This window comes from Prinia subflava, chromosome 9, assembly GCF_021018805.1.
Source record: "Prinia subflava isolate CZ2003 ecotype Zambia chromosome 9, Cam_Psub_1.2, whole genome shotgun sequence".
NCBI classification, from domain to species: Eukaryota; Metazoa; Chordata; class Aves; order Passeriformes; family Cisticolidae; genus Prinia; species Prinia subflava.
In genome coordinates, this window is record NC_086255.1 from 33,595,135 (window position 1) to 33,622,816 (window position 27,682).

The 27,682-nt window shown below is 46.2% G+C and overlaps 1 protein-coding gene across 3 annotated transcripts; it reads right to left on the minus strand.

The window, feature by feature from the left end:
• Positions 1-44: 44 nt before the first annotated feature.
• Positions 45-22,350, minus strand: LOC134555025 (prosaposin). 3 transcript variants are annotated; one of them, XM_063406305.1, is made up of 15 exons: positions 22,205-22,350; positions 13,444-13,577; positions 12,368-12,442; positions 11,555-11,680; positions 11,104-11,298; positions 10,246-10,389; positions 9,658-9,714; positions 7,403-7,471; positions 6,829-6,942; positions 5,975-6,070; positions 5,592-5,778; positions 5,288-5,439; positions 3,534-3,614; positions 2,893-3,000; positions 45-2,362 (listed from the first exon to the last, which is right to left on the minus strand). In XM_063406305.1, the coding sequence occupies exons 1-15, from the start codon at positions 22,257-22,259 to the stop codon at positions 2,327-2,329; spliced, it is 1,629 nt and encodes a 542-aa protein (XP_063262375.1). In that variant the 5' UTR covers positions 22,260-22,350; the 3' UTR covers positions 45-2,326. The 3 variants fall into 3 exon arrangements, with proteins under 3 accessions (XP_063262375.1, XP_063262377.1, XP_063262376.1); XM_063406307.1 differs by lacking the exon at positions 7,403-7,471; XM_063406306.1 differs by lacking the exons at positions 45-2,362; positions 2,893-3,000; positions 3,534-3,614 and adding an exon at positions 4,924-5,127.
• Positions 22,351-27,682: the final 5,332 nt, after the last annotated feature.

Sequence of the window (27,682 nt, forward strand, 5' to 3'; positions counted from 1 at the left end):
CTTCAACAAGAACCTTTGCCAACGAGAAATATGACACACCGGAATTTATCGGTTTACAGAAGTTTTTATTGTTCATTAAGGAAGCTTTTGTGCAAAAAAAAAAAGAGAAAAAAAACCAAAAAAAAAATCAAGACAATGTTCTTTAGAAAGCAACTGCACAGTGTCCCCCCAGCATGACTCAAGCAGGTCAGGTGCCACAGTCCACAGGAAGGAGAAAACTAAAGGGACTCCCAGCAGCAGCACAGGACTTCCCCGGTTCACCTTGCCCAGCGGGTCGCTAGCATGAACCCTACTAAAAACCCCAGGAAAACAGAACCTTCCCAGCCTGCCAAGTTGTCAGTGCAGCCCCACCTCCCCCAGGAAGGATCCACACAGCCCAGTTTAAAACACCCAGTGCCGCCCTCTGTCCCGTGGTGTAACACAACCTGTCCCTCCAGGGCAGCCATGCCGAAGGGACAGAGCCCATCTCCTATCTGCTCTATCTACCCCAGCTGGGATACACCACCAGAACCACTGCACAAGGCCTGCCAGGACGAAAGCTGCAGGTATTTTACGACTTTAGGGGAAATTTTCCTTTTTTCTTCCTCTTGTTTAAAGCCATGAGTGCTTCAGCATTCAGGAAACAGGGGAGAATAACCTCTGTTGCCATCTGTCAGCACTGCTCAGGCTTTTATTATGTACACAGATCAACGAGAAACCTGCAGTCCAGTGGTCTTCCAATGAAAAACACTCACTTTGCAGCTACAGCATTGTTGCTGGAGCTCCTGCATGCCCCACACACCACAGGAACAGCAGGAGTTACCAGCATCTTTCTGAACAGGACTGGAATTTTCAAAGCTCCACATCTGCCCAGCTGCTCCCAGAGGTCTCCTCAGAGCTACTTCAGTGCCTCTGCTTTGGGGATTAACCTGACCTGAAGTGCACACCCAGTGCAAGGTCCATCCCAAGCAATAAAAGCAGCATTCTCACTCCCAAGGACCCTTCACATCAAGGGCCTGCCATGTTCCCAGGGTAGCAGCCTGCCTCAAAGGCTTTTTGGGGGGATTTATGCCATTTATGTGGAATTTCAGAGAGGTGTGAAAGGCAGGCTGCCAAGTGTGCCAGCAGAGCTTCAAATACCTACTTTAGTCCTCCTACCATCTGCCATCTCTGCTTGCTGCATTTCCCAACAGAAATGGGAGCCCTGGATAACAATTCATACCTCCAGTTACTCAGAAGGGTGGCAGTGAGAGTGGGTGAGCAGCAGTGGGAGGTGCCCCCAGGCCTCACAGCACCTCTGCAGTTTTACATGACTGAAATATGCTGTGAGAGGAAAAACAGATCAAGGAACAGGTTACAGTAAAACCCATTTTTCCACTAATTCCACCCTCAGTGCTGAACTCCCTTTGACACATTCCCAGCTCCTGCTGACTGGATCCTCCTCCATCTCCCAGTGACAGCTCATGCTACCTCCTCAGCACCCAGCTGGCTGCTTGTGGGAAGCTGCAAGACCAAGCTGAATTGAGCAACTAGGATAAGAAAAAAGGGAGTCATTGCTCAGGTACGCCAGCATGCTTCAGGACACTGACATCCCACTGGACTGGGCTTGGCAGCAGAACACCCGTGCTGAGACCGAGCAGTCCGAGGAAATCAGAAGGATGTGATCGCAGGCTGAGGGAAAGTTTTCCTTAGCTATAACAACACCATGAGCCACAAGCATGGTCACTCAGATGCAAAGGCTGACCACTCAAATGCATCTTTTTAAGTACCAGTGATTTTGAAAGCTAGCTGGGCACACAAAGCCCCCTCCTCTGCATCTGCAGAGCTTTGAAAATTCCAGCCGAAAGGATTCCCAGATTCAATGTTATCCCTTAGAGTTCCCATATACAGAAAATAAACATTCCAGCCAGATGTTAAAAATGCAAAGCATGTAAAATCTTCCCAATGCTGCCTACAGAAAAACATTTGAAAGTTTAGTCACTATCCCACTCTCTTTTTTTTTAATTAAAAGATAAGAGCCTAGTCTCATTTCACCATCTCTGCCATTCTTCCCAGCACATAAAAAACCACTTCAGCCTACCAATTAAAAAAAAAATCTACAACACACTGACTATTTTTAGGAGCATAATGGGTTAAACTGTACAATCAGAAATATCTTTGTTAAGTCAACAACAAAAATCTGATCCTTCAACAGCAGCACTGCTACAGAAGAGTTACAACAAAGGAACTTGAAGGTCAAATTGTTAATGAGGCAGAGAGGAGGGACAGGTGAGATACAGCTCTCCGCCAACCTCAGCCCACATTTCCTAAGAGCCATGGCAAACTTTCAGAACTGGAAATTCTTCTTCTAGTTCCACACATGACGTTTGCAGTGATCAACAGCCTAAAGGGGAAGAAATAGCTGATATTAGTGGAAAAACGCCAGTTTGCAAACAAGTAGTTCAACACCTTATCCTGAGCCAAGATCTTGGGAGCAAATCTGTTTTTCTTGAAGTTAGGTGATTTCAAAGAGTACTAGAATAAATAACATCCTGAGCCTCACCAGCCAGGAGGTTTAGGAAAGAAGGCTGATGACCCTTAGCCATTAAGGCTTGGCAGAAAAAGCCGTACTGGAAGCCCATTTTTAGAGCCTGATGAGAGATTGTGACATGGTCTGTTGGCTGCAGGAACACTGACTAAATATAAAGCTGACACTGTACCTTACTGTAGATTCTGAAATACTAGCAGACAGGTGTGGGACACAAAAAAAGAGAGGAAAGAAAGCAAAGAGCCATGAAACACCCTCTAATCAGACTGGTACCCTTCTGGTTTTTTTGAACTGGAATTTATCCACTTTGAAGAGCAGTGGAAGCTAAAAGCAGCTCAGAAGGAGCTGTTAAAGATCCACAGGAGGCAGAAGGCAGCTTTACGTACGTTGCACTGAGCAGCAGTGTCCATGTTCTTACACCAGTAGCCCGGACCCCAGACACAGGCATCGTTCCCCAGGAGAGGCTCCTTGGCTGACTCACAGACTCCGAGTTTCTGGAAGAGAGCAGCAGCACAGTCAGCGCCTCTCTGGCCTCACCAGGACATCTCAGGTCCAGCCCCATGTCTGAGATTCCACCTGGGCCAGTGTGGAGGCTGCACCCAGGCAGCTGCAGCAGCTCTCACCGAGGTCACACCTGCAGCTGAAGCAGCAGCCAAGTAACCTGACCCAGGGGAGAGTTACCGGAGCTCCTCCGTATCAAGTTTTGAAAAACAGAGAGGGACCTTTCTCAGGAAATGTCACTTCACCTCCCACCACAGTCAGGGCACATCACAGCCTGTCACTGAACCTCAGCAGTGGATAACCACTGGCTGCTCTCTCCTTCTGCCCCTCCTTGTGCTGGGCTGGCAGTCAGACAGCTGTCCATTCAGGCAGCCCCAGGCCTTGCACAAGGGCCTTGCTCCAAGCATTCAGCGTGCTGATTTTGATTCCAGCAGAGTTTCTGCATGCTGGGCACTGAAAGGCAGCCAGGACAGTAGGCAGGACTGTATCAGAGCCTGCACTCAATAAAACCAAACGCAATACTCACAGTGCAAACAAAAGTGGGATCCATCACCTCTGCCAAGAGTTGCACAACCACGGGTTCATACTGTTCCACAAACTGCACACACTGTAACAAAACACAGGGTGAGAGATTCTCCTGCTAGAGCCTCTGAAAGCAGAGCAATGTGTGGTCTGCAGCAGGCAGGCCTGCGTGCTACCCCCAACACCCCAACAACACACTCCGTAAGGATAAAGCAGAGGGTGAGCTCTGCACATGGCAGAGGAGTCAGGCACTAACCACACAACTACATCATTGCTTCTGCTAGCTCATACCTGCCTGCAGCTGGCTGGAGACACGCTATGAGGAGATAAAGGGGTCACAAGGAGAAGAACCAAACAGGACAGGCTTTGGGAAAAGAACCAAGCAGAAGAAGCTTTGACTGCAAAGCTTCGTCTCTGATAGTGGAGATCACGCCTGTCTCAAGAGGAAGGCACACAGAACCAGCTGGAGACAAAACATCCTGAGCAGGACAGCAGCAAGGGCTCCTGAGCACTTGTACTCAAGTTATTCCCTCAGACAAGGCAGCAGCAGGAGCACTTCCTGCCAAACAGCCTCTCTCCCTCTAGTGGAGAGGCTGGCTCCAGAGCTGAGGAAGATGCTACTGTTGTCAGCAGAGACAAAGAGCACCAATTAATAAACCAAACACAGCTATTAAAGAGGCTCACAGCAAGAAGAGCTGTTCCACAGCTGCTTTCAGCCTCTATTCTATCCCCAGCAAACTTACACGCAGTTGCCACTTGCTGATACTCAGCAGCCACCTAATACGATTTTCAGGTAAATCTTGATACCAGTGGTCTAACAGGTGTCCCACTGGAATTACACCAGCCTACTTCCAGTTACTTCATTAATCCCCTGAACAGGATCAGTGTTGAGGAAATAAAAAAAAATTAAAGAAACGCTTTAACAGTTCCCAGCCACTGTTCTCTGAGGATTTCCAGGCAAACCTTTCCTGACTGCAAATTAGTACAACAATGTAGCCAGTCAATTCAGGCCCTTAAAAGCAGACATCTATTCAAGGGACTGCCAACTCCCAAGGATGGGAACTGAGCAAACCTAATCTCCCTGCACCCCAAACTCCTCCCAGCCTTTAGCAGAGAAGGCTATTACAAAAACCAACAAGAGAAGCTGCTCTCTGGTTTTCCCAAATACTCTGCAAGATGTCCCTGTCTACAGCAGCAGGGTTGGAATAAGAGTCTTTAAGGTCATTTCCAACCCTAACCATTCCAGGATTCTGTGTTTCACCCTTCTGATCATCTCCATCTGCCTTGTGCTGACTGGAAGGCAGGCTGTCACACAGCAGTGTCTGCAAGGTCATTCAACTGCCTCAGATTAAGCCTTTCCCTTTTATTTATTTTTTTTCTTTTTTTGCACTGCTGCACAGGAGAAGCTGCTATGCTTTGTTGCTAAGTAGTAAAGGGAAAAACCTGAGAAAGATCAGGTTTCTGGACACAAGCCAGTCCCACCTGCACCTGTGGACAGTTTGTCTCCAGCAGAGACAAGGCATTTGGCCAAACACAGAGACCTCTGTTAGAAGTACCTGGACATTTATAGCAGATGCAGAGACACTTGAGAGACGGACCTAAAATTAGCATATAGACAGAATATCAGATGAAACACTCAGAAAATGAGGTTAAGCATAACTGTCACTGTTAAGACCTATGTAAACCCAACAAATCAAGAGGGACAGTTTCCAACCAAGACCATGGCTTTTTAGTCTGCCTCCAGCACAAACACTTTACCTGCTCACTGACAGACTCTGGCAGGAAGTGACAGACTTTTTCCAGTAAAGCTTCAATTTCAGCTGTCGTGGCATTCTTCTCCAGCTCTTTGTCTGCATAAGCCACCACCATCTTGCAGATATCACAGAAGCCACCTGCAGGTTTCACTACAACTAAGAAGGACAATAAAAACAAACCCAACATCAGTGCTTGGGTAGTTCCCCCCAAAGAGAAGAAAGGAGGGAGCATCAGCAGTGCCCTCAAGAGAGATCTGATCATAGGTGAACCAGCTCATTTTGAACACCACAGACCCCTCATCACCCACCTGGCTGCTGGGGAAGCTTGCTGGCTGCACAGCATTTCAGCATGGCACACACAGCTTCGGGATTTGTGGCCTCCAAGAGCATGTCAATCACGGCCTGGCCATAGACCTCGATGAAGTCCTTGCACTGGTCCTTGACACTCCCCGGGAACAGGCGGCAGACCACCTCCATCTCATGCACAATCTCCTCCTGAGGCACCGGGGAGGAGGAGTCAATGAGGGAGAGAAGTTTGACTCGGTTCATAAGCACACCTTTTCTGTCCCACCCAGGAGAGAAACTTTGCTGTTGTGAAAACAGGCAGTAAAATTGACTTTCCTTCCCCCTTCAGTGCAGCCCCATCTCAGGCAAAGCCTAGGAAGGGCTACGATGTCCACCACTCACACACCTCTGTCTTGTTGCTCTCCAAGAGGCCGGTCACTTCTTTCACCATGGTCTCACAGATTTCACACAAGGAAAAGGTCTTCTCTTGAACTGAGGCTTTCTGAGTACACGGAAGAAATATACACACAATAAATCAGCAATGGACCACATCTGACAGGAACAATTCCTAACAGCGTTTACCAAGCTGCTCAGTTTGGGCAGTATTCAAAAGGTCACACAGAACCCAACACCAGCCTCAAAGGTCTCAGTAAAAAGCCTGTCTCAATGAACAGGCATTTTGTATGACTAATTTTAAGACTACAACCTTCAGGTTGTACAAGGAGGTGAATTTAGTAGACACAAAGAAATAAGCAATCCCACAGAGCCAGAAGTCAAGGGAAATATATAGTGGTTCTTAAAATACATTAATGGAGGACAACATTTCCTAGAATTGAGAGCATCCTCCTGTTTGCAAAAATAACCTTTGGAGAAGCCACTGTGCTTCTTCAAACTCAGAGCTTCAGCATTCTGACTCTGATCCCTCATCTGCGCATGCACAGTGCTGCCCCATTTTTAAAAGGGATCAAAGTATTACTCCAAACAAAGAGCAAAACTCGCACTGAGAATTTACATTTAAGGTGTCATTCAGAACTACTGGAACAAGAGTTCCCCTTTCAATCCTGAAGCATTGCCTTGTAGCTCTGGTTCAGTGTTTGCTGTTCAAACAAATCAATCAGCTTCCCTACTTCACAAAACAGTATCAGAAGCAAGAAAAGGCCAGGAATTTATATGCAAGGATATTTGGATTATTGTGTGCATGAAAGCTCATCTTTTTCACCTAGTTTGTTACACTAAAATAAAAAGGAAAGCCCATCTTACCTCCACAATTTCCATTTTCACCTCATGAACCACCTGAGCTGGCACCAGAGGCTGAAGGGGAACAGACTTCACAGAAGAACAGAACCCAACCATGGCACAAATGTCCTTTGGTTGCTGGAAAGAGATGTATAAGCAATTTTTTAAGAGTCTAGAAGTCTCTGCCCTTTCCACAGAGCCTGTGAGCACAGAGAGCAAAATTTTAAAAGGCTCCAACACAACTTAAAAGTTTCGTGACTACTTCTACTTCAAGTATTGCCAAAGCATTTGGTGAGGTTATAGGCAGGACAGCTACTGGATGCAATATAGCAGTTCCTGTTAAAGAGAAGATAAAAATCTCATTTAAAACAACCATGTCCCATGAGCCACACTACTCAAGCCCTTCACAAGGAGTTGACTTAAGAGCTACCAACACCAAAACAAGCCACCAGCAGCATCACATCAGAGCTGCATCCACAAAGCTGCTCCCCAGCTTTAAGTAATCACAGGAAAGACCAATTATTCTGACTTCAGAGTTCACCCAAAAGCTGAAAGAAAGGCCTAGAAGAAAGAACCTCTTTCCTCATCCACAAACTACCTTCTTTAAAGCTGCCAGAAACATCACATTCTGCAAACAGAAACAGTTTCTTGCATTACTGAACACAGCCTACAAGAAACAGAAGTTGAGCTTGTTAAAACCCAAGCCTAACCATTTGTACTGCAACAATTGAACTTGCAGTGTTCTCACAGTAAGAGAAAACAGCAAATAGAAACCAAGCCTTTAAAAAGGCTTTATTTCTCAAAGAAATACACTCTTTATGCACTTATTTTTTGAAACATGCATTACTAAATGCACGAAGAAATGGCAGACACAAGGCAAACTGCTCTAAGGAGGATACCCAAAGTTAGAAAGGCTGTACAGAGAGAGACAAAAACTTGCACTGTCCCTCCTAAAGTAAGAAGACACGTTGGTCCTTGGTAATTAGATCACATCTCATCCTGCCACCAGCTTCCTACAGCAGAGGCTTATCCCAGAGTTAATATTAATACACCATGCCACAATCTCATGCACAAGCAAAAGCAGCACCTCAGAGACCCTGTGCTGCTTCAGACTACTCCAGGCAGCCTCTTTAAGTCAAGCCCTTTGGTTCATGCATTGTAAGAAGCAGTCTCAGGTATTAATGTTACAGCAACATCCACATACACACGTGTTCCCTCACAAAGAGATGACAGACACAAGGTCCCACAGGACAGGTTAAATTAAAAGCCCAAATTGCTCTAGGAAGCCTTCATCTTTTCAGCTCAAATACATCAAACATCTGTACCATTGTCCTAGATTTAAAGGTTAACCAAGGAAAGACCTGGGGACAGCTTTGCTCAAGCCCTTTTAAGCCCAGACTTTAAACCAGCAGCTGTCAGGAGCCACTGGCATGCTTTCTCCACATCTATCCTTCTTCTCTAAGAGGGAGGATATTTGCTGCTCTACTGGCCAAAGCATAATCAAGTTGAAATGTTACTAGCACAAAGTGGTGTCTGGAGCTGGAAGTAGGACTGATGCACTGGGGGAAGCCTGAAGTCTTTCTCTGTTTTAATCAATAGATATCCCTTGTATCTGTCAGCACTGAGTACAATCACACCAAGTGTACAGCTAAGAGAGCAAGAAGTGAACTACAAGCCCTTTAGGAGCAAAGGGTGAGCTACAAGCAGGCTACCACCACAGGCAAGTTGCTCACCTACCTGATCCTTCTGTTGACAGGGGAGATTGGAGACAGAGGAAGAAAGGAGAAATTGAAGATAACAGTTAAGAGAAAAAACACAACAAGCACTTGGAACTGCATATATTCTTTCCACAAAGATAATGGAGTATGACACAGTCCCCACCCCAAAGATCCTCAGCTACAGCAACTCACATTTAATTGCACAGTGCTAACCAGCGTTATTCATCTGCAGTTACTGAGGCATCCTGGACAAGACTACCTCCAGAGAGTCTGGACAACACTCAGATGCACACAAGGTGTAGTCATATTCCAATTTCAGGTATTAACAACACACTGCATTGCAATGCTTAAAATGAGAAACTAAATACCCTTCGAACAAACACTGACTTCCCCCCTCAAATGTTTGAGAAATGCTGAGCTTCTAAGTAGCCTTTAGCAACTGGAAACGAAAAAAGGCCACTATGTTGCCAAATTCAGGTTCAATTCAGCCACACATTCACCTGTAATTTGTTACCTCACCTGTGGCATCTACAGACTGCACTGTCTAAGGAAAGGCTTAGCCATTCTTATTAAAGGTCCTCAGCTCTCTGGATGAAGAGGTGCTGTGTATGAGGTAAATATACGTTCCTGCAGAAGGTACCACTCACTTTCCATGGCTCCTGTCAAGAGCCCAGAGAGCAGGAACCTTCAGACAGCAATTCCAGAGGGATGTTTAGCCTTGCTTCCAGGAGACACCTTATCTCTCACACGTGAACTAATTTTGCAACACTGCGACAAAGTCACCTCTAATATCCTTAACACATTTTGGGGGAGGGGGGAAGTGATCTAAGCACAGGACTGAGATAAGAGAATATAAAGGAACACGTGTAACCTATCGCCCTATTTCAAAGAATCAAACTGCCTTTTGCACTGCATTAGTGGTTATAAAATGGAAAGAAACATGCTACAGAAAGCATCCTGAAACTGAAATTACTACCCAATTAAACACTAAGTTCAAAGCATTAGCACCAAGACTTACAGAGCAAGGGCTCTCCGCAAAGTTTCAGTGCAGTGCATGTTTCCTGTTTTCAAAGAAGTTAGCTACACAAGCCAGAAAAATTAACTGAGAGCAAATAGTACCCTCTGCTGATCTTACCATGTGCATCATCATCTGGATGGCCAAGTCAGAATACTCGGAGATGTAGGTCTTGCACTGCAGAAAGGGGGAAAAGAAGAAAATCTCATGACTATCAAACCACTCACGCTGTAGAGTTCATCTAGAATTTTCTAATACATCTCAAGGTATTCATTTACCTGCTCTACTGCATAACAACAGGCCTTTCAGACCTTGTCCCACATACAAGATGGCATTTCAGGTTACAAAACTGCTGCACAGATAACTGCTTAACCTTTTCTCTTCCTCTCAGGGCAAAAAGGCCCCCCCTCATCCATTGATACGACATCACATCACCCACCCAGACCATTTTTGTGAAAAAGGCCTTTAGGGGCTAGAAGCAAATCTGGAGTCTTTCTCCTCCTCCCCAGTCCCACGCATCCCACTCAACTTTCCTGACCCTGAAGTTTACAATTTCAGTGTTGTTATTGTTATAATATGCTAAAACATGCAACAGAGTCTCCTTTGTGATATTAAACAGAGAATATGATCAGAGGATTAAGGCCCTGAGCAAACTCTTTTATGTTTGCTTGCAGGAACAGAATTTCTCAATAAAGAAGGAAAGTTTACCATATCAGACATCCCAGGCCCCAAACGGTCACACTCCTCCTTGGCATGAGCAACCAAAGACTTCACAAAAGAGGAGTTTGTCTTCACAGCTTCCTGAACATCAGTGACCAGCTGAATGCAATCTTGGCACACATCCCCACTCGCCTGGACAAAGAGTGGAAGGAAATTGAAGTTGACACAAACTCACATGACATGTTTTAGTAGCTCCTGTTACTACCAAGTTTTACAAGCTACTCTGAGCTATGGAAAAACCTTAATAAATATTCTGGAGAATACTTTGAAGCCTGAGCTAGTAGAGAGATGAGCTACTGCTGGTGTGTGCACCAGCCACTAGATGGAGATTAGGTACCTACTTGGCTCCAAAGCCGAGATAATAGTTAAGATACCAAATCTTCACATCTCTTGGTTTTGTTACAGACCACAGTGGGGAGCTTTCTAAACCTGGCATAGATCTTACCTGCTCCACCCACAGCAGCTTGTTCTCAACCCACACACTGCTCAACTCCCACACCCTGGCTTGCCGCCAACATTCCACCTCTGCACCCAAGTTCACTGCCTCATCTATTCCCCTTTGCAACTATTTGTTCTTTTCCAATCCAGTCTGTCACCCCTACATTCAGAGACAAATGCATCCCCTGAGGGCCACAGCTAGCAGGTTGCTCGAAATGTGGGAAGAGCTGTTCTTCCTTTGAACCCTGGTGCCAAACTTTCTGTCAGAAGAAATTGTTTCCGGCAAGACCTGCTTGATTACCACAGTCCTGGACGGCAACAGCACAGCACAAGATTTTACAGACTGTAGAGCTTAATCCAAGATACACATGTGGTCCATGCTAGGACAGGCCTGGCACCCTCACCTACCTTAGGCTTCTGCTTGGGCTTGTCCTGAGGGTAAAGGAGAAGAGGCACATTAGCCATGAACGGGGATGCCAGCTCAGAAAAATCCAGCTCTGGGATCTTGTTGGTCTGGAGCTGCTTCTGGAGCTTCATTGCTGCAAGGTGCTTCTGAAGGGACTGGCACAGGGCGAGGGCACTGCACACAACCTCAGGTTTATCCTGGGGGAGACAAGGTAACACACATAAAGCTCCAAACTGATGCCACTTTTAAAGTTCAGAGTAGAGAGTCATTCAGCTGAAACATGGCAAGACAGGGAAAACGTTTCACAGCAAGGAAGGAGTCTTCAAACTAATGGTACCAGTGATCCACACAGGCCTAAAGGATCATATGCACAATCTTAGGCAGATGAGAAATTTGGGCACCAACAGGAGCACAACTTTTAATACCAGCAGCTGAAAATCGTTATCTACTTACAAGCTCTTCCTTGATCATATCCATGATGACTGGTAGGTAGGAATCCACAATTTCTTTGCACTCAGAGACAAGGCCTGGGTCAGGAAGAAACTCGCACGTCTTTTCCAAGTAAGAGCGGATCTCATCCTATGAAAGATGAGGTGAGCAGAGACAGATTATCTCTGTCTCTCAAACGCTCCTTCCACTCCCAAAATGCACAGTACAAAGCCTGAAACAAGCTCCTTGGACTCAGGTAGGTCTGGGCAGCAACAAGCAAAACTAGAATGAGGTTCTACACAGTAGATACATTTTCCCCAGTTCTGCACCTTCGATGAGACCCTGCCACAGAACAAACATGTCACACTGCTCGTGTGGCCTGCACAGTCCAGCCTCACCACAACACAACACCTACAACTAAGAGGAGAAAGTGAATTTCTGGGCTCATGGGACAGTGACTTGTTTATAGAAAGTATTCACAGGCTGACAAAAGAAAAAGGGAAGCAGTGCCCACAAACCAAAACAAAGGCCACTTGGTGTAACCACCCACTCCTAGAGACCACAGTACCCCACCTTTTAATACTGGTGCCCCACTGACACAAGAACAACTTTATTAGGCATCTACAGTCAATCAGAGATGTGTTAAGGCTTGGGGGGCTCTAGAATTTGCTAATTTCTAAACCAGCAGAGACTGTTTAAAAGCCTTTTCCCATGCACTCTGTCCCTTTCAACATCTGCTGCTTATATTAGGAAAACAACACAGACTACTCTTTCATCCCCTCACCAGGAAATCTTGAAACCAAATAGTGTTTAGAGGTGAGAAGGAGCTCTGCTTACCTCAGTGCCATTATCCTTTAAAACTTTGCCAGCAACTGTCACAAGCTCCTTACACAAGTCACAGGGAATACTGCTCTGGAGAGAGAAGTAGAGAGTTACCTGGAGAAAGAACTAAGTGCCTGTAAGATCAGGGTGTGAACAACACAAGGAACAAACATTACATCCAGAATTAAGGAAGAAATACTGGTTGAGGCCAGGGTGGGAAGAGGCATTTTTAAACAAAGACTGAGGCTATTTCAAGCATGTCCAGCTGCAGTTTCATAGGTAAACCAATCCTGTATGAAGAGGCTGGCATGCTACCACTTGCTCATTTCACCTCCTCCCAGTCCCTTGACACAAAGTTGATTGCCCCAAGATACCTTCTCCTTTTAACTTTTCCTTCAGAGAGTTCACACTTGCTAGAAATCTTAAAAATTTCAGGCTGCTTCAACCATTGTAGTTGTGCTCTGACACTCCTCCCTTCCCCCTGCTTTTCCTTAAACTGAAGTCTCTGCACAGACATAGCCAATGTGGACTGAACGCATCTGTAAGTAAAACACCTTTTTCTCCCCTAGAAAACCATGAAACAATACCCAAACTACAGCTACATCTAGTAAAGCAGCCCTCACACTTAGTGCAAATGCAACTTGAAAAAATGCGCTAAATATAACATTTGTACTATTATTTACTTCCATAATTTAGAATATGCTGCATCTTTCTGGCAATTTTAACCTTTGAGAGAGACCTAAAGAAATAAATGTACAGCCTTTTCATAATAATTGCTCAAGTTCAGAAAAGACTCCCACGAATTAGGAGTCGGTATCAATCCAGAGGAACAAGTGAAATCCACTAGCTCCATTCCATACATTGCTGGGTGATTGTGCAACAGGTCACGGGAGAAGTCAGCAGACAAGTTGTGCAAGGCAGAGCCGTGAAAAGCAACCCTTATCCAGCACCCAAATTAAGGCACGGCAACCTCGGCAGAGCGGGATGTAGCGCCTAACTCCAATCAGAGATTGAAGAAATCTTCCTCAGCATGTGGAAAGCAGCCATCTGAGCCCCAGGTGGGCCTGGGAGCCCTCAGGGCCGGCACTTACCACGGCAGGCTTGTTCCAGACGTTCTGCTGGCAGTGTTTGACCGCCCCGCACTGCGACGCCGTGCGAATGCTCTGACACCACACCTCCGGCCCCTTCGCACACTCCTTCTGCCACAGCACGGGGCTGGCCACGGCTGCCGAGAGAGCAAACACCATCAGCCCTGCCAGCTGCACAGCCAGCAGGTTAACACCACACAGAACAACCAACTGCTTAGCCATGGCTTGAAGCACACTTCCAGCCAGAAATTTTTCACCTGTCCCAAGCACAGGTTATAGAATCAAAGAAAAAAACTGGAAAAGCTGTAAAGGCTGAACTTTCCGAGTCTCAGCACTTTAACAGTCCATTCCCCCAGCATCCACCTCTTGAAAAAAAAAGCAATTTAAAAATCCCAAAATACAAAACCTCACTTTGCTTAGCACACAAGAGCTATCAGGTGACTTGAAACAGAAAAACTGCTCATTACAGAAATCTACTCTACAGACAGCTGATTGCCAAAGCTACAGCCTCACTGTTCTCCTGCCCTACTGGCACTTCAGCTCTGAACCAGCTTGTAATTGCTGTCTGCATTCCTCCTCCCACATGAAGCATCCTGTTCTCACACAGCAAGTGAGAGAGTGAGGAGAGAAATCAGATTAGGAGCCACAAGAACGTACACATTGCATGGAAGACTTAAGAGCAGGTACAGGCCAAAACACTGGCCATAAACAGCTTCAAGAATGTTCTTAAGGAATGTTCTATCATACTTTTTAAACCCACTAAATCTATTTAGACTTCCTTTTTTTCCTCTTGGTCAGGTCTTCAACTGCGTACAGAAAAATCTGTGGGGGTGAAAAAAACGTACGAGTTCTATTTTGGACATGACCTCCCATCCCATGTGGGACTGCTGTGCAAGATATTAAATTTTCAAGATATAGGATACCTTTTCTGGACAGTCCTGGTAAAGAAATTTAAAGTATCTGCACTATGAATAATCAGTAGGACAAGTGAATAAAACACCTGTTTTTGCTGACTTTCCAAGCTTCTTTTTTTTTAAATTGTGCTGTTTGGACCTGACACCCAGCTTCTCTCAGTTTCTAAAACTGTCCTACCTGTCACTAAGCTGTTTCTTCAGGAGACAATGCCCTACATTGCACTAACCAATCAAGAAACAACTAAAATCAACATCAGGCAGAAATACACCACGGTCCAAACCCACAAGGCACTGCTGCCAAAGTTTACAAAAATTAAAAAAAAACCAAAAAAAAAACCCAAAGCAAAACATAATCTGTTCCAACCTATTAGCTGTACAGGTGTTCTCTTTACATCAGTGCTGTTTGCCCATCACAAAACCCTGTAACATTACACTGTCAGCCACGAGGCAGGAGTTCAGCTGCTTCATTTCTATGAAGCTTCTAGTAAGGTTACAACAGATGCTCAATCACTTCCCCATTTCTCATGTCTTGTTCTAGACAATTAGAGGATCAATTTAAAGCTGAATTACCAGTGCATCTACAAGGTACACGGCCACCACTCATCAAACAGCCAGATAAACACTACTTTATAGGTGACATTCTGCAGCCTTCTCAGCTGTTGATTTATAAAGCCTGTTTACACTGGATTTCAGAGGAATGACCCATTTATTTTAAGAAAAACGTGCCTTGCACGCCTGATTTTTTACACAAGAGCTTGAAGCTTGTCACGCCCTCCCCCAGTAAAAAGCCTTCATTACATATTATTCTTGAGCAGGACAGCACACTGGTACTGACTGGGAGACTGCAGGAGGAAGACTTCAAAGCTTCTAATAATGTATGGTGAACAAAATATTTACAGCCTATTCTAAACTCCAGCATTATTGATCTGGAAGCTCTGAAAATAGTTAATTTTCAAAGTCAGACTGGCCAGCCAAAGAGCTGTCAGCCTGGCAGGGTGACAATAAACAAGAATACACTTGGTTGAGGGAAAGTTATTCTTCTCTTTCAGATACTGGCACTGCACAGTGGCAGGAAGGCTCTGGAAGGCAGAGCCAAGCTCTGAATGAAGTCAGTCAAGACCTGGACTTTAAACAGGGATTCCCAACTATTTACAAGTACAGCTTTTAATCTATGCCTTTATCAAAAGACAATTACTCCTCCTACACTGAAACACACTGTAAAAACTACAAAACTGAACTGTACAACTCCAATAACAGTTGCTCCAAGCAGTCTCTCAAACTCTTCATTCAGCAGAGTGTTTTAAAGCCAATGGAAGCATTCATGCTGTAACTTGCATTGGTTAGATCAGGCTCTCAGCAAGCTTTCAAGTTTTGTTTGTTTTTTTTTTTTACTTTTAAGATCCTGTCATTCTATGACTTTCCAGATCTGTACCAGCTCCAGCACAATGTCTTGCTCCTTCTTTCTCACAGCCTTAACAATAGATCATTATTATGTGTATGACAAAAATACAGTGCTTTACATTTATTTTTACTTATCAGCTTTGCTGGCTGTGTGTCAAGACAAGTCTAAGTTTTATGTTTTCAGTACAGATCTTTCCGGTCAGACAGTGACTAAGCAAATTTGTTTGTTAGGGCCACACATGGCTGGCACATTTTAGAGCAGCTACAGAACAGATGACACAAACTGATCATGGCTTCTTTTCTGACACCTTCCACAGTGACTTCAAACACTGTTAAATTTTTATTACTTGGTTCTGTATCATGGGGAAGTACTTTTGTTTGAAACATTATATCTAATGTGAAAGAATACACCTTCATTGCAACAATATCCACCTTCCCTTTCTGAATATCCTGGGAAAAACAGAAACAAAGCTAAAAAAACCTCTGCATTAATTCAGAATCTGCAGATTCAGAAACTCTCTACTGTTACCACTCTTTCCCTTTTAGCTTGCACTCCTATTTAACTGTGAAACAGATTTTTTCCCTCATATATTAACCTGTATTACAGCAAAAGCAAACATGCCAGTGAAGTGTGTTAAGCCCTTGTGGTGTCTCAGAACAAACAGTTTTAACTCTTCCCTCCAAATAGCCTTTGCCACAAAAGGAGCAACACCTTAACATGGTATTTCACATCCCCAGCAGGAATGGCAGCAATCCAAGAGAAAGCAGAGCACCATCAGCTACCTCACACAGCTCCCAGTGCTCGATGGATAAGCACAAGGGAATTACTTTCTTTGCTATCTCTGGCATCTCTTTATTTTATATATCATTCTTTACCTAAGGTCATCCATTTTTAAATAGACTTCTCCTTTCTCTGTAGATCAGCTCTCAACAGTCACATGTCATGCCCACCAAGACCTGTCTCCCCACCATCTCCTGAAGTTCTTGCAAGCCACTATTTTTAGAGCATCAAACAAGTTTATCTGTGAAGGCCAAGGTCTTTCTTTACTCATCCTCTTCACTGGTTTCTCCCTGCTTGAATCTCCCTGCTGTAAGAAAAAAATAGCTTTTGCTTTACCAAGTTTATCCTAACATACAGACACAAATTTGGGAAGTAGAGGTGACGGTTCCCTCAGAAAATATCACCCTTTTCACTTGGCTCATAGAGCCATGCATTTGAAAGCACAGCTCAGTTCTTCACTCCTTTCGGGAAACAGGAGCTTAAAAGGAAGGAAGCTTATAATATCTGGATTACTATTCTGCAAGGACAGCTACAGGAAAATTGCTAGGCAATTACCATTCTTGGAAAACACCTTCCCTTCCCTCAAGCATTTGTCTCACTCCTCTTCCGCAGAGAGCCACTCTGAATTTTTTCCCCTAGATCTTCAGAAAAACAGCCTGAGAAATCCCCTCCAAAGCTGCACTGAAGGTACAAATGAGACTTAAAAGTTAACACCATATATAAGCACCAACGAACAGGGATTCTGAGGGGCCAGACCAGATTCTCTAAAAAGCCAAAGGATGAACCAGAAAACTACCATCCAGAACACAAAGAAATTCAGCCTGAAGACTGCAGCCTCCTTCAAACCCAACTGCTAGAAAAACCCTTGGTTACAGACAAATTAACCTGTAATTTGAAAAAAAAAATACACGAGGAAAGTGCTGAGCTGCTGTCCAATTCAATGGACTGAAGTGAAATGTGAACATCATTTAGGATGCTGTCAACTCTTACGCTTTTGTGACAGTCATGCCTGCCTAAGTGTATTAACCTATTCATCAGGAAGGATGTTATTTCCAGGCTGTCCTACTTGCAGTGCTTAAAAAAAAATTCATTATCTCCCAGAGACACCACAGACCAAGCAAATGCATCAGCCTCTGCCATCTGTGCTCTGTTAGTTACTGACTTTTCTCCATGTCCTTTGAGACTTGCAAAAAGCAAAGTGTTTAATTTAAACAAGTCAAGAGGGATCAACTTCTCTTCACCAAAGTTTACAAAATGTCAATAAGTGAAGGAGTGACCCCAACCTGAAGTTATCTGAAGGGCTCAATACTCCACAGCCTCTCTGCTCAGTTAATGAGTAAAACTTCAGAAGTTGCAACCACATTAACGTGCCAGTGCCTCTTGCCAAAGGGCTCCCATGCCTCCGGACTGGTGATGAGGCAGTAAAGTGACCACAACATTTGAGGGATTTTCAACAGGCAATTTGAAGGAAAAACTGGAGGAAATGTGGCCATCTGTTACCAGCATTCCAGTTAAAAAATTAGTCTTCCTCTATCCACTGATGAAAACCCAAGCTCGAAAGATTTCGAATGAGCATGATGGGAAGAAATGAGTTTGGAGTTAACACCACAACTGGGCTCTTCCTCGGCGTTGGGCACTCATTCTCATTTTGGCACACTGCCTCTGCCTCAGGTGCTCCCTTGCTTCCCTCACCACAGAACACAAGCATGGCAAGAGAAGCAGTTCGTGTGGGTGCAAGCAATCACAGCAAAGTTAAAGACAGCAGAGAACTGGATGAGCTGGAATAGTCAAAGCACCTCTACTGGCCCAGTAAATTCTCCCAGGTAACTGCCAAGGTTGCAAAAGTACGATTTCCAAGTTGGCCAGATGTTGGCAAGCAAGGCCTGACTGACTGCCTGAGATTTCTCCATGGCAGAATCCAGAAGAGATAAGTGGATGTTCTAGGGCACCTGGTACTTATCAGGAGTAAGTTGTCCCACACATTATGCTAAGATACTCCCAAAAGGTTATGAGCAGCATTTCCCCCTGCAGCAGATGCCTGTAGAATTACTCTAAAATGTTTTGGCCATACTTGTGGTCCATCTCCATTCTTTCTGGTTTTGTTCTGAGGGGTTTTTTGAGGAAATGCAAGGGACAGATTTCATGTGAGTCTCTGCAGAAATCCTGTATTTAACATTCCTTTTTCACCAGAAAAATATATCCACAGCACAAACACTGGGAAAATCTGCTATCAGGCACCTGAAACCAAACATTGCCCCATGACCAAATACAGAGAAGCACTGCCCTAAAATACATACACACACTTCAGTGTAGCCTTTTTAATTGCAATAGGAGCTCTGATATTTTAGTAGCAGCAAATGAATTGCACTTAAAGGCTGTTCCATTACAAAAACAAACAAACAAAGTGTGTAAATCCTTTAAGAAAAAAAGAACTCTCTTTTTATGTCATAGAGTTCTAAGGCGTTGACCCAACCGGCTTTGAAGAATCAGATCTACAGGAGATATTGAAACAAAAACCCCTGGCAGGCAGCAGTAACTGGTCCTGCTTCACACACAGATACAAAAATCAAGATGTCCCTGCATTTTATACCAGAAAAGCCTTCCCTGAAATAGCACAGTCCAGCCTCCCGGGGAGCCTCAGCTGACATCAGGTGACACATCCACTTTTGCTGACAGGCTCCCTCGCCATCACCTCGGAGTCTGGGGGCTCCAGAGCAGCTCCCCTGGGGAGCACGAAGGGCGCGGGGCTGCAGAAAGGCCGCCCTGGGCTCGGGCAGCTCTGCGGCTCCGCATTCGGCCGGGCGTGACCGGGAGCGGGCAGAAGGGCTGGCTCAGCTCCTCCAGACACAACCAACAGCGGCCCTTTCTATTTATACCTGCCCGGCAAACACGGAGGGGATTGAGCAAGGGCAGGTTTACACAAGGCACATGACTGCTGCGCTATCAAAGCACCGGCCTGACGGCTCCTCACAGCCAGTTACTCCTCCAGGAAAACACGGATTTTATTTCTATTTCATCACGGCACCATTTAGGTCGGAAAAGACCTCCAAGATCATCAAGTCCAACCTATGACCAATCACCACCCTGTCATCCAAACCAGAGCACTGAGTGCCAGGTCCAGCCGTTTTCTGAATGCCTCCAGGAACGGTGACTCCACCACCTCCCTGGGTAGCCCACTCCAGCACCTGACGACCCTTTCTGAGAAGGAATTTCTCCTGATTTCCAGCCTGGATGTGCCCTCCAGACCATTTCCCAGCTCCCTTCCCTTCTCTGGATATGCTCCAATACCTCAGTGTCCTTCTTGAAGTGAAGGCCCAGAACTGGACACAAGATTCGAGGTGTGGCCCAGCAGTCCCCAGCACAGGGGGACAGTCACTGCCCTGGTCCCACTGGACACACCACTGCTGGCACAAGACACCTTCCACTCTTGTCCTAATTTAATCTGCAGCAGTGGGCTGCACCAGCCTGGCTTTGTTGTTGTTGGGTTTTTTTTGTTAGAAACCACATTCATAGCAGAACAGTCCAGTTATCTGCTTTATCCACATCCTCAGGAAAATTCAAGCCAGGCTAACTTAGCCTACAAATTTCCTGTCCCCAGATGTTCTGACCAGTGTTTGCTAGAGGAATTACACATTTACTTGAATCTTCCTTCCTTACAAGGTTTTAAGTCAACTGTTTTAGGGGAGGGGGGATGTGAAAAAATCATATTCTCAACATTTTTACTTTCCACTCCCAACTTAACTTTTAATTTAAGGAAAGTGGGGAAAATATTTAAGGAAAGGGGCGAAAATATTCACTTAAAGACAAACTGAGTCCTGCTTGAACAGCACACCCAGCCTTCCTCCTCCCTGCCTGGCCTCAAAGACAAGGAATAATCAGAGTGCGCATCAGTAGTCCGGAGATGCCAGGACCTGTACACCCTGCTTTAATTCCTCCGTGTCTCCCTTAAAGGGAAGATGCACAGAAGCCCTGTAAGTAGGTCAACCAAAAACCCTCACGGCCTGTAAGGCAGCCAAGTGACTCCATTAAGATCTGACAAGGGTGGCTCAATTTTTGCACAGCTAATCAGCGAGCTCGGCAGACGAAAACGGTGTTTCAGGCTGTCACAGCAAAACCTTCAGGAAAATCTGCAAGGTAGGTGAGGCAATTAGCAGTCATAACAGACCCTGGTGAAAAAAGACAGCTGTTTATTTGTGTGAAAAGAGTGACTTCCTAAGGAAAAACAGGCCTGACTAGTCTCCTGCTACCCTCAGCTGCATACCTTGCCTTTAACAGGGAGGCCAAGCGATCTCTCATTGCTGAACTGGTTTCTCATTACAATTTCCCTACGTACACTAATGGGAAAGCTGGTGGGTACTTCAAGGTGAAGCCTTTTCACTTTCAAAGCGCAAGAAACTGCAATGATTTCAGCGATTTGGAAACAGTCCCACAAGGAGTGGTAACTGATGGCAGGTAATTCAGTGCAGAGCAGACTCAAAGGATGCTATAAAAGCACATAAACACGCAGAGTGAAAGCTGATATCTGCCTGAAAAGTCTGAGATAATCCATTAAACTGTCCACAGATCAGCATATTATCAGTATATCTAGGGGAAGGTGTCCCTGTCCTCAGCAGAAGGTTGGAACTAGATGACCTTTAAGGTCCTTTCCAATCCAGACCATTCTATGATTTTATGACATTAAAACTACAATAAAGTACAAGCCCCGTGTACAATTATGAAAAATTTCACAGGATTATTTAATGCACTATGCCAGCTGGTTACTCCTATAGCCTCTAAACAGCCAGTCGAGCTTTTTTTTTTTCCACTGACTTTTGAAATGCTGCAGGTTAAACTTGTGAGCAAATAAGCTTTAATATTAAAACAGTCGAATTTAGAAGAAAATTCTCCAAGTAACTGTGCACATCACTGTGTAAGTCCTTACATTTTGGGGGTTCTAGCTATTCCATCCCACAGCCTAAAGGTGTATTACCACTATGAATCATTTCTGTACCTCTGTCAAGCTTCTGCAATATACAAAACACAAGTATTGCATGTTCTAACCTCTACTCCTACAGCTAAAAGGAGACGATGATCCATTCCCCCATTACTTTCACCTCAGCAACAACAGGTAACGAAACAGCGATCAGCAAAATCAGTGGAATTTTCCATATGGAGCAGGAGATCCTAACGCAAAAACACAACAGCCAAGGCAACCTCCCGCCATCTGCAAGAGGATTAGCAGACATCTATCCCTGAAGTGGCGGAGATAAACAGCGCTGCCGGCAGGAAAAGCAGCCCAATCCCGCCCGGTCCGTGCCGGCCGCGGACCACAGCGAGCACGGCCGCACCGGGAGGTCACCGCCCCGCCAGCAGCGGGAACGGCCGCAGCCTCACCGCGGCTCCCCCCTTCTCCCTGCCTGTCCCCGCCGCTATTCCTGGGCGATTCTCCCCCCGGCAAACACAGCCTTTCCCTCACGGCCACCCCCAAGGCGCTCTTGAAACCCCCAGTTCCCCTCACCCTCCCTCATCGCTGCTTCCTCTGTTTGGGATCGGGTCCTGCTGGGGGAATACAAACAGCGCTAGGACCGGCCTTCGCCCCCTCCGCGCTGCCCTCAGCGAACCTCTCCCCGAGCCCACCGGGGCTAAGCTGGATGGGGAAGGGGCTCGGGAGGCGGAGGGCAGCGCTTACCGAAGGCCAGGAGCCCGAGAAGGCTGAGGAACCCGAAGATCTGCGCCCGCGCCATCGCTTCCCCCTCCGTGCCCGTCTGCAATGCGGCGCCGCGGGCACCGCCCGCTCCCGCCCTTATATAGCGGCGAGGGGGGGCGCGCACGCGCGCACAGCGCCCCGCCCCCGCGCGCGCGCAATGGCGGCACCTGAGGGGCAGGGGGTGTGAGGGGTGGTGCAAGATGGCGGCTGCGGCTTCGCGGTCGGGGTTGGAGTTCTCCCGGCCCCCCCGCTGCAAACGGCGTTCCTTGTCTGGCCGGGACGAAAAAAAAGGCTTCAAGGTGATTTTTGCCTCCACGAGCGCTGCCGTGTTGTAGTGGGAGTCCCAAAGGCAGGAGTGCCCCCCACACAGACCAGCCAGATTGGCAGCATCTGATTGAGGCGCACACCAACAGGGAGACATAGCGTTAAGGGGTTGGAATGCACCTTTTCCATGCGCTTCCCACTAGACCAGGTCGGTCAAGGCTGTCTCCCACCTGTCTTTGAACAGTTCCGGGGATGGTGCATCCGCAAACCTCCCTGTGCAGCCCGTGCCAGTGCCGCAAACCCCTCACAGTAATCAAAGTTTCCTCCTAATATCCAAACTAAGCTGCCTCTCCATCAAATTCTACCCATTCCCCCTTTGTCCCGTTGTCACAGGTCAGCTAGGTATCCCTGTGGCCCAAATGAACAGCAATTAAAAGTATGGTTAAGAACAGCAGCCTGAATACACTTGCTGTCTCCCAGCCTCTTCTGCCTTGCCCCTTTGCACTGATTCAGCTAAGTGGAAAAACAAACTAACCCAAAGGGAAAACCAAAACCAAACCCAGCAGCAACAACAAACAAATAAACAAGAAACAAAACCAAACCAAACCCCAACCCAAACCAGTGTTTTCCTTACTGGATCAACAAACAGAACCAGCTCAGCTGATGGACAGAGCAGATCCCTGGTGGGCTCCCCAGGACTGGGCAGAGCAGCCAGACCAGCTCCCCTCGTCATCTAAACCCTTCTCAAGCTGAGAAGGGCCCTTGATCCTGCTTCCCATTATTGGGCATTCCCTCAGCATAACACAAACTTAGCCCATCTAAAGAGCTGCCAGGCTTATCCTGCCCGGCTCATGGAGACTTTCCAGGTACTGCCCTTCATCTGAGGGCACACATGTTTTTACCTTGTTAGGTCCTTACCTACATGTTCATTTTTCAAGGACCAGACTTGTTGATAACATTTGATGTTCACTTGCAGCATAAAGGTTAGGAGGAAGCGGATCTGTTTCACTTTGCCAGGCTGTACCAAACAGCGTACAACACATTTCTCCTTTTCTTATAAGGACCTTTAAAAAGCCAACTTATGAAGCCCCAGTTACTGTGATTTTCTTCACAAACCATATCAGGAGAACTTGGTGCTTACAGAGGGCCTTTGCCCCTTCATAAGTGAGCACAGCTTCATTCGGAGCTTCCAGAGCCTCTGCTATCACCACCATCGGGAGCCAGGTTCTTGGGTAATTCCCAAACTGGAGCCAGCTCTACCCAGACTGAATCAACGAGGCTGAAAGCCACCCCCAATTCTGACCAGACTAAACAAGCAACCTTTACTCTGACTCTAAAGCCACCTTGCCTAGGCAGGGCTCAGTGCGCTGCCCTTATCTCGTGAGCCTACATAAAGTGTTGACGAGGCACCTCAACTTTCCAACCAGCAGCCAGCTACTAACCTAGAAAAACACACACCAAAAAAAAAGCTTTGTGAAGAATATTTTAAAGGAGGTTAAGTAAGACTGTCTGGAACAGAAGAGCTATTTCAGTGAGCAGGGGGGGTTTCTTCTGGGAGCTGAAAGACAGGGAGAAGGAAGGAGTAGCTTGGAGCTAGCAGGTTCTACCCCAAATCTGTTAGCATTTCAGGCTAGCCCAGGTTTTCCTGGAGCTTTGCCAATTCCCATTGATTTGAGACCTTTTTTTCTCTCTCTCTCAAGCACACAGCATATAATATTTGGCAATAACAAATTGTCTGCATGACTTAGCTCTCCTGTTCTAGCCATCCTGTCTGCTAGTTTCCTCACTTAGAAATGGAATTAAACAAAATAAAATGGCATCAAGGGTTCAAACACCAGCTGCCTGCTGTGGATGTTTGGAAGAGTGGGGAACTCCAAATGATATCTCCACCTGTTGGAACCAGGCCCAGCTCACAGATGTGGGCTGAGACCTGGCACTGAGGGTGTGAACTGTAGCCACCAGCCACTGTCTGCCTAACAACTTCTGCTTTTGCTGAGCTTCTGCTGGGATTTGGGGTTTTTCAGGAAGATAAACCTCCCAGATAAGGTTTCTCAGGAAGAATCATGGCTTGTCTGCAGTGACATACAGCTGAGTCACTTGGCAGCAGCTGAGGGAGAGGGAAGCCTTCCTGAGCCTGAAGTCGGTTTTTAGCCCCATTTTCTGGGAGGCACATGCTGTGCGTGGAGAAAGTGAGTAGGAAGAGCTCGGAAAGCTGCAGCCAAGCGAGGGACTTTCCTGCAGCTGAACACATGACTCACTTTCCAGCTGCCTGCCCTACCAACCAGTTGGACTGGGCCAGCACCAGAGCCCGGCTGGCTTTGATGCTCAGTTTTGTCGTGCCTACAGCACACAAATTCCTTCCACGTCACCTCGCCCTTCTGGTGCCCAATTCTGCGCTTTGCATAAGTGGGGCACGTGAGGAATCTCTGTTTGGCAATCCCGGGAGGCCAGCCAGAGGCCCCTGCAGGCTCTGGTTTTGCAGCCGCAGCCAGCTCTGCAGGAGAAGTGTTCTCTTTGCGAAAGAAAAAAACCAAAACAAGTGAAATAAATAGAGGCATTTTCCGCAGCAGCCTGGCTTTCAGACTCCTTTGCATTTCCACTCAGACTGCAGCAGGAGGAGGGGGAGAAGCAAAGCCAGCCACAAATTACAGCCTGACAGCCTCGTGCAGAGCCTTGAACACGTTTGAAGTTTATTCCAGCCCAAGAGCAGCCTCTCTGTGATTCACCAAATGGTTTGGCTTGCGGATCCCGCTGGAGTGCAGACAGACACCCACACACACCCACCCCTCCTCACCACTAACAGGCTGCAGAGAAACAGCTCCTGCTCTGACATTCTTCCCAGAGCAGAAAGCACCAGAGCATGTTCCAAATGGGATGGCAGTGCTGCAGGGACTGCATCCAAGGGCAGAGCTGCAGCTTGGCAACACCGGCAGCAGCCAGGATACGTGGGACCTGTCCCACTCCTCCTGGTACACACACAAAAGGAACCAAAAACACAACCCTGACCCACAGAAACAGATGGTTCTTGACTGGATCAGGGGCCTGAATCAGCCCAGAGTGCAGCGAGCAGCACGTGATGAGCCAGCTGGGCTGTAAGCGCGAGACTACAGCAGCTTCAAACTGAAAGAGAGTAGGTGTAGGTGAGATAGGAGGAATAAATTCTTTCCTGTGAAGATGGGGAGGCCCTGGCACAGGTTGCCCAGAGGAGCTGGGGCTGCCCCATCCCTACAAGTGTTCAGGACCAGGTTGGACAGGGCTTGGGACAACCCAGTCCAGTGGAAGATGTCCCCAGCCATAGCAGAGGTTTGGAACAAAATGGCCTTTAAGGTCCCTTCCAACCCAAACCATGCTGTGATCCTATGACCCTACACATTTTCAGCTCCTCGGCCCCTGGCATCAGCACAAACAGCCACACAGAGCTGAGCCAGCAGCTGACCTGGCTTTAGGAGCGATCCCTTCCTCTCCCCAGGCGGTTTTTCCCCTGGATCACGTTCCTGTGGCACAGCACGGGGTGAAAGCACCAAGGACCATCCCCTTTTGGCAGCCATGCCACAGCAGAGCTCTCAATTAACACTGGCATGGTCACAGGCTGAATTCCTTCCCACGTTCAGCTCAGCCACAACTTAATTATCAAAAGGGGTCACATCAAGTACACTGGATTTTCCAAGCAAAGCATAACATAAAACCTCAAATCACTGCAGCTAATTCTCATTTCAGTATTTCCTTGGTCAGCTGTCACAAGTTGTGCATTTTAGTTACAAGCTGTGTTTTGTTTCCTGGTTTCCTCAGCATTTTAGGTACTACTTACTGAGATTAAACTCCTGTTTCAAAGCAAACCATACCCCAAGGCAACTGATACTTCAAACCAAGTAGATCAACACAAAGAGCATCAGCAGCCATAAAAGCTTTGCCCTCGTGAACCAGGATTTCTGACCAGCTCTAGCAAGATCTAGAACTGCAACAGAGTTGACAGAAAAGCAGGTGATTCCTCCTAAATACAAGGGAATCAACAGTGCAGCACCAGCTCATCAATGTTTTAAAGGATTTGCACCAAGATGCAGAATTCTGTTCCTGCTCCCATTGTGTCATCTTGTCAGGGTCATAAGCAGTAAGATTGCAGCCAGATAAATCTCTGCCACAACCTTTGAAGCAGGGTTTCTTTTTATAAATGTAAAGTAATGTGTTCCTCTAAATCCTGTTTAACCCAACCCCCCCAAAAAATAGAATTTAGAACCTATACATCTAGGTTATCCAGGAAGAAAACAAACAAAAATGTATAATAGATTTTAAAATATATTTCAATACAAATATATAAAACATATATAAATATATAAAACATATACAAAATACATACAAAACATGGAGCTGAGATCCTTTAATTTGGTCTTCACTTTGCAGGATTTTGAGGATTACACTTAGAAGCTTTTTTTTTTTTTGCACTTAGGGCTTTTTCAGCCATGGAGGTTATTGCCATCCAGCATTTTCCATCTGCTGTGAGTCACTTGAGCTCACACAGAAGTGATTAGATGATCACAGGATGCCAGGGGCTACAGCTTTGAGGAAAAGCACCAAGAATTACAGCTTTTGCAGGAAACAAGAGTTGGCAGAGAACAGCTACAAAGGCTGCTATGAGGAACCGGGCTGAGGAAACACACCCACCCCCCTGACTTTCTTCACTGTTTCCTTCTCTGTTGAAATACTTGTTTTCTCTTCCTCCATTATCCAAAGCTTCCAAAAAGGAAGGCACTAAATAGAACCTATTATTTGGGGAAGAAGGTACAAAACAGAAGAGTTTGGACCAGAAATAAAAGCCCAAATAAGCTGTTCTCAAAAAAACTTTGGATGAGCTATGAGCTGATGTGTAAGAAAGAGAGAAGGAATAGAAGAGGGAGAGCATATAGCTTTAATATCTTAATAAACAGCCTGAGAAGTCAGGCAGGGATCCCTACTTTCCTGCTCATCAGATCTGTGCTATTACAAGGTTTACAGTTGTTTTTTTAGGTCACAAAAAGCACCAGGCAGCACCTCCTCACATGTGATCCCACCTCAGCTGCACACTCAGGGCCCGGGACATTTAAGCCAGGCTGTGGATTTCACTGAAATTTGCAGCAGCAGCCAATGACTGTGGCCAAGAGTGGCACGGGTTGGGATTAATCAAAGTCACAAGGCCACACGGGGGAAGTGCAGCTATTGTGG

Coding starts and splice junctions, on each gene's coding strand:
- LOC134555025 (XM_063406305.1), bottom strand. CDS start 22,259: ATGGCGCGGGCGCAGATCTTCGGGTTCCTCAGCCTTCTCGGGCTCCTG. Junction 11,299..11,554: donor ATATGATCAAGGAAGAGCTT/GTAAGTAGATAA, acceptor TGTCTCCCCCAG/GATAAACCTGAGGTTGTGTG. Junction 6,943..7,402: donor TTCTGGCAGCTTTAAAGAAG/GTAGTTTGTGGA, acceptor ATCTCTTTCCAG/CAACCAAAGGACATTTGTGC.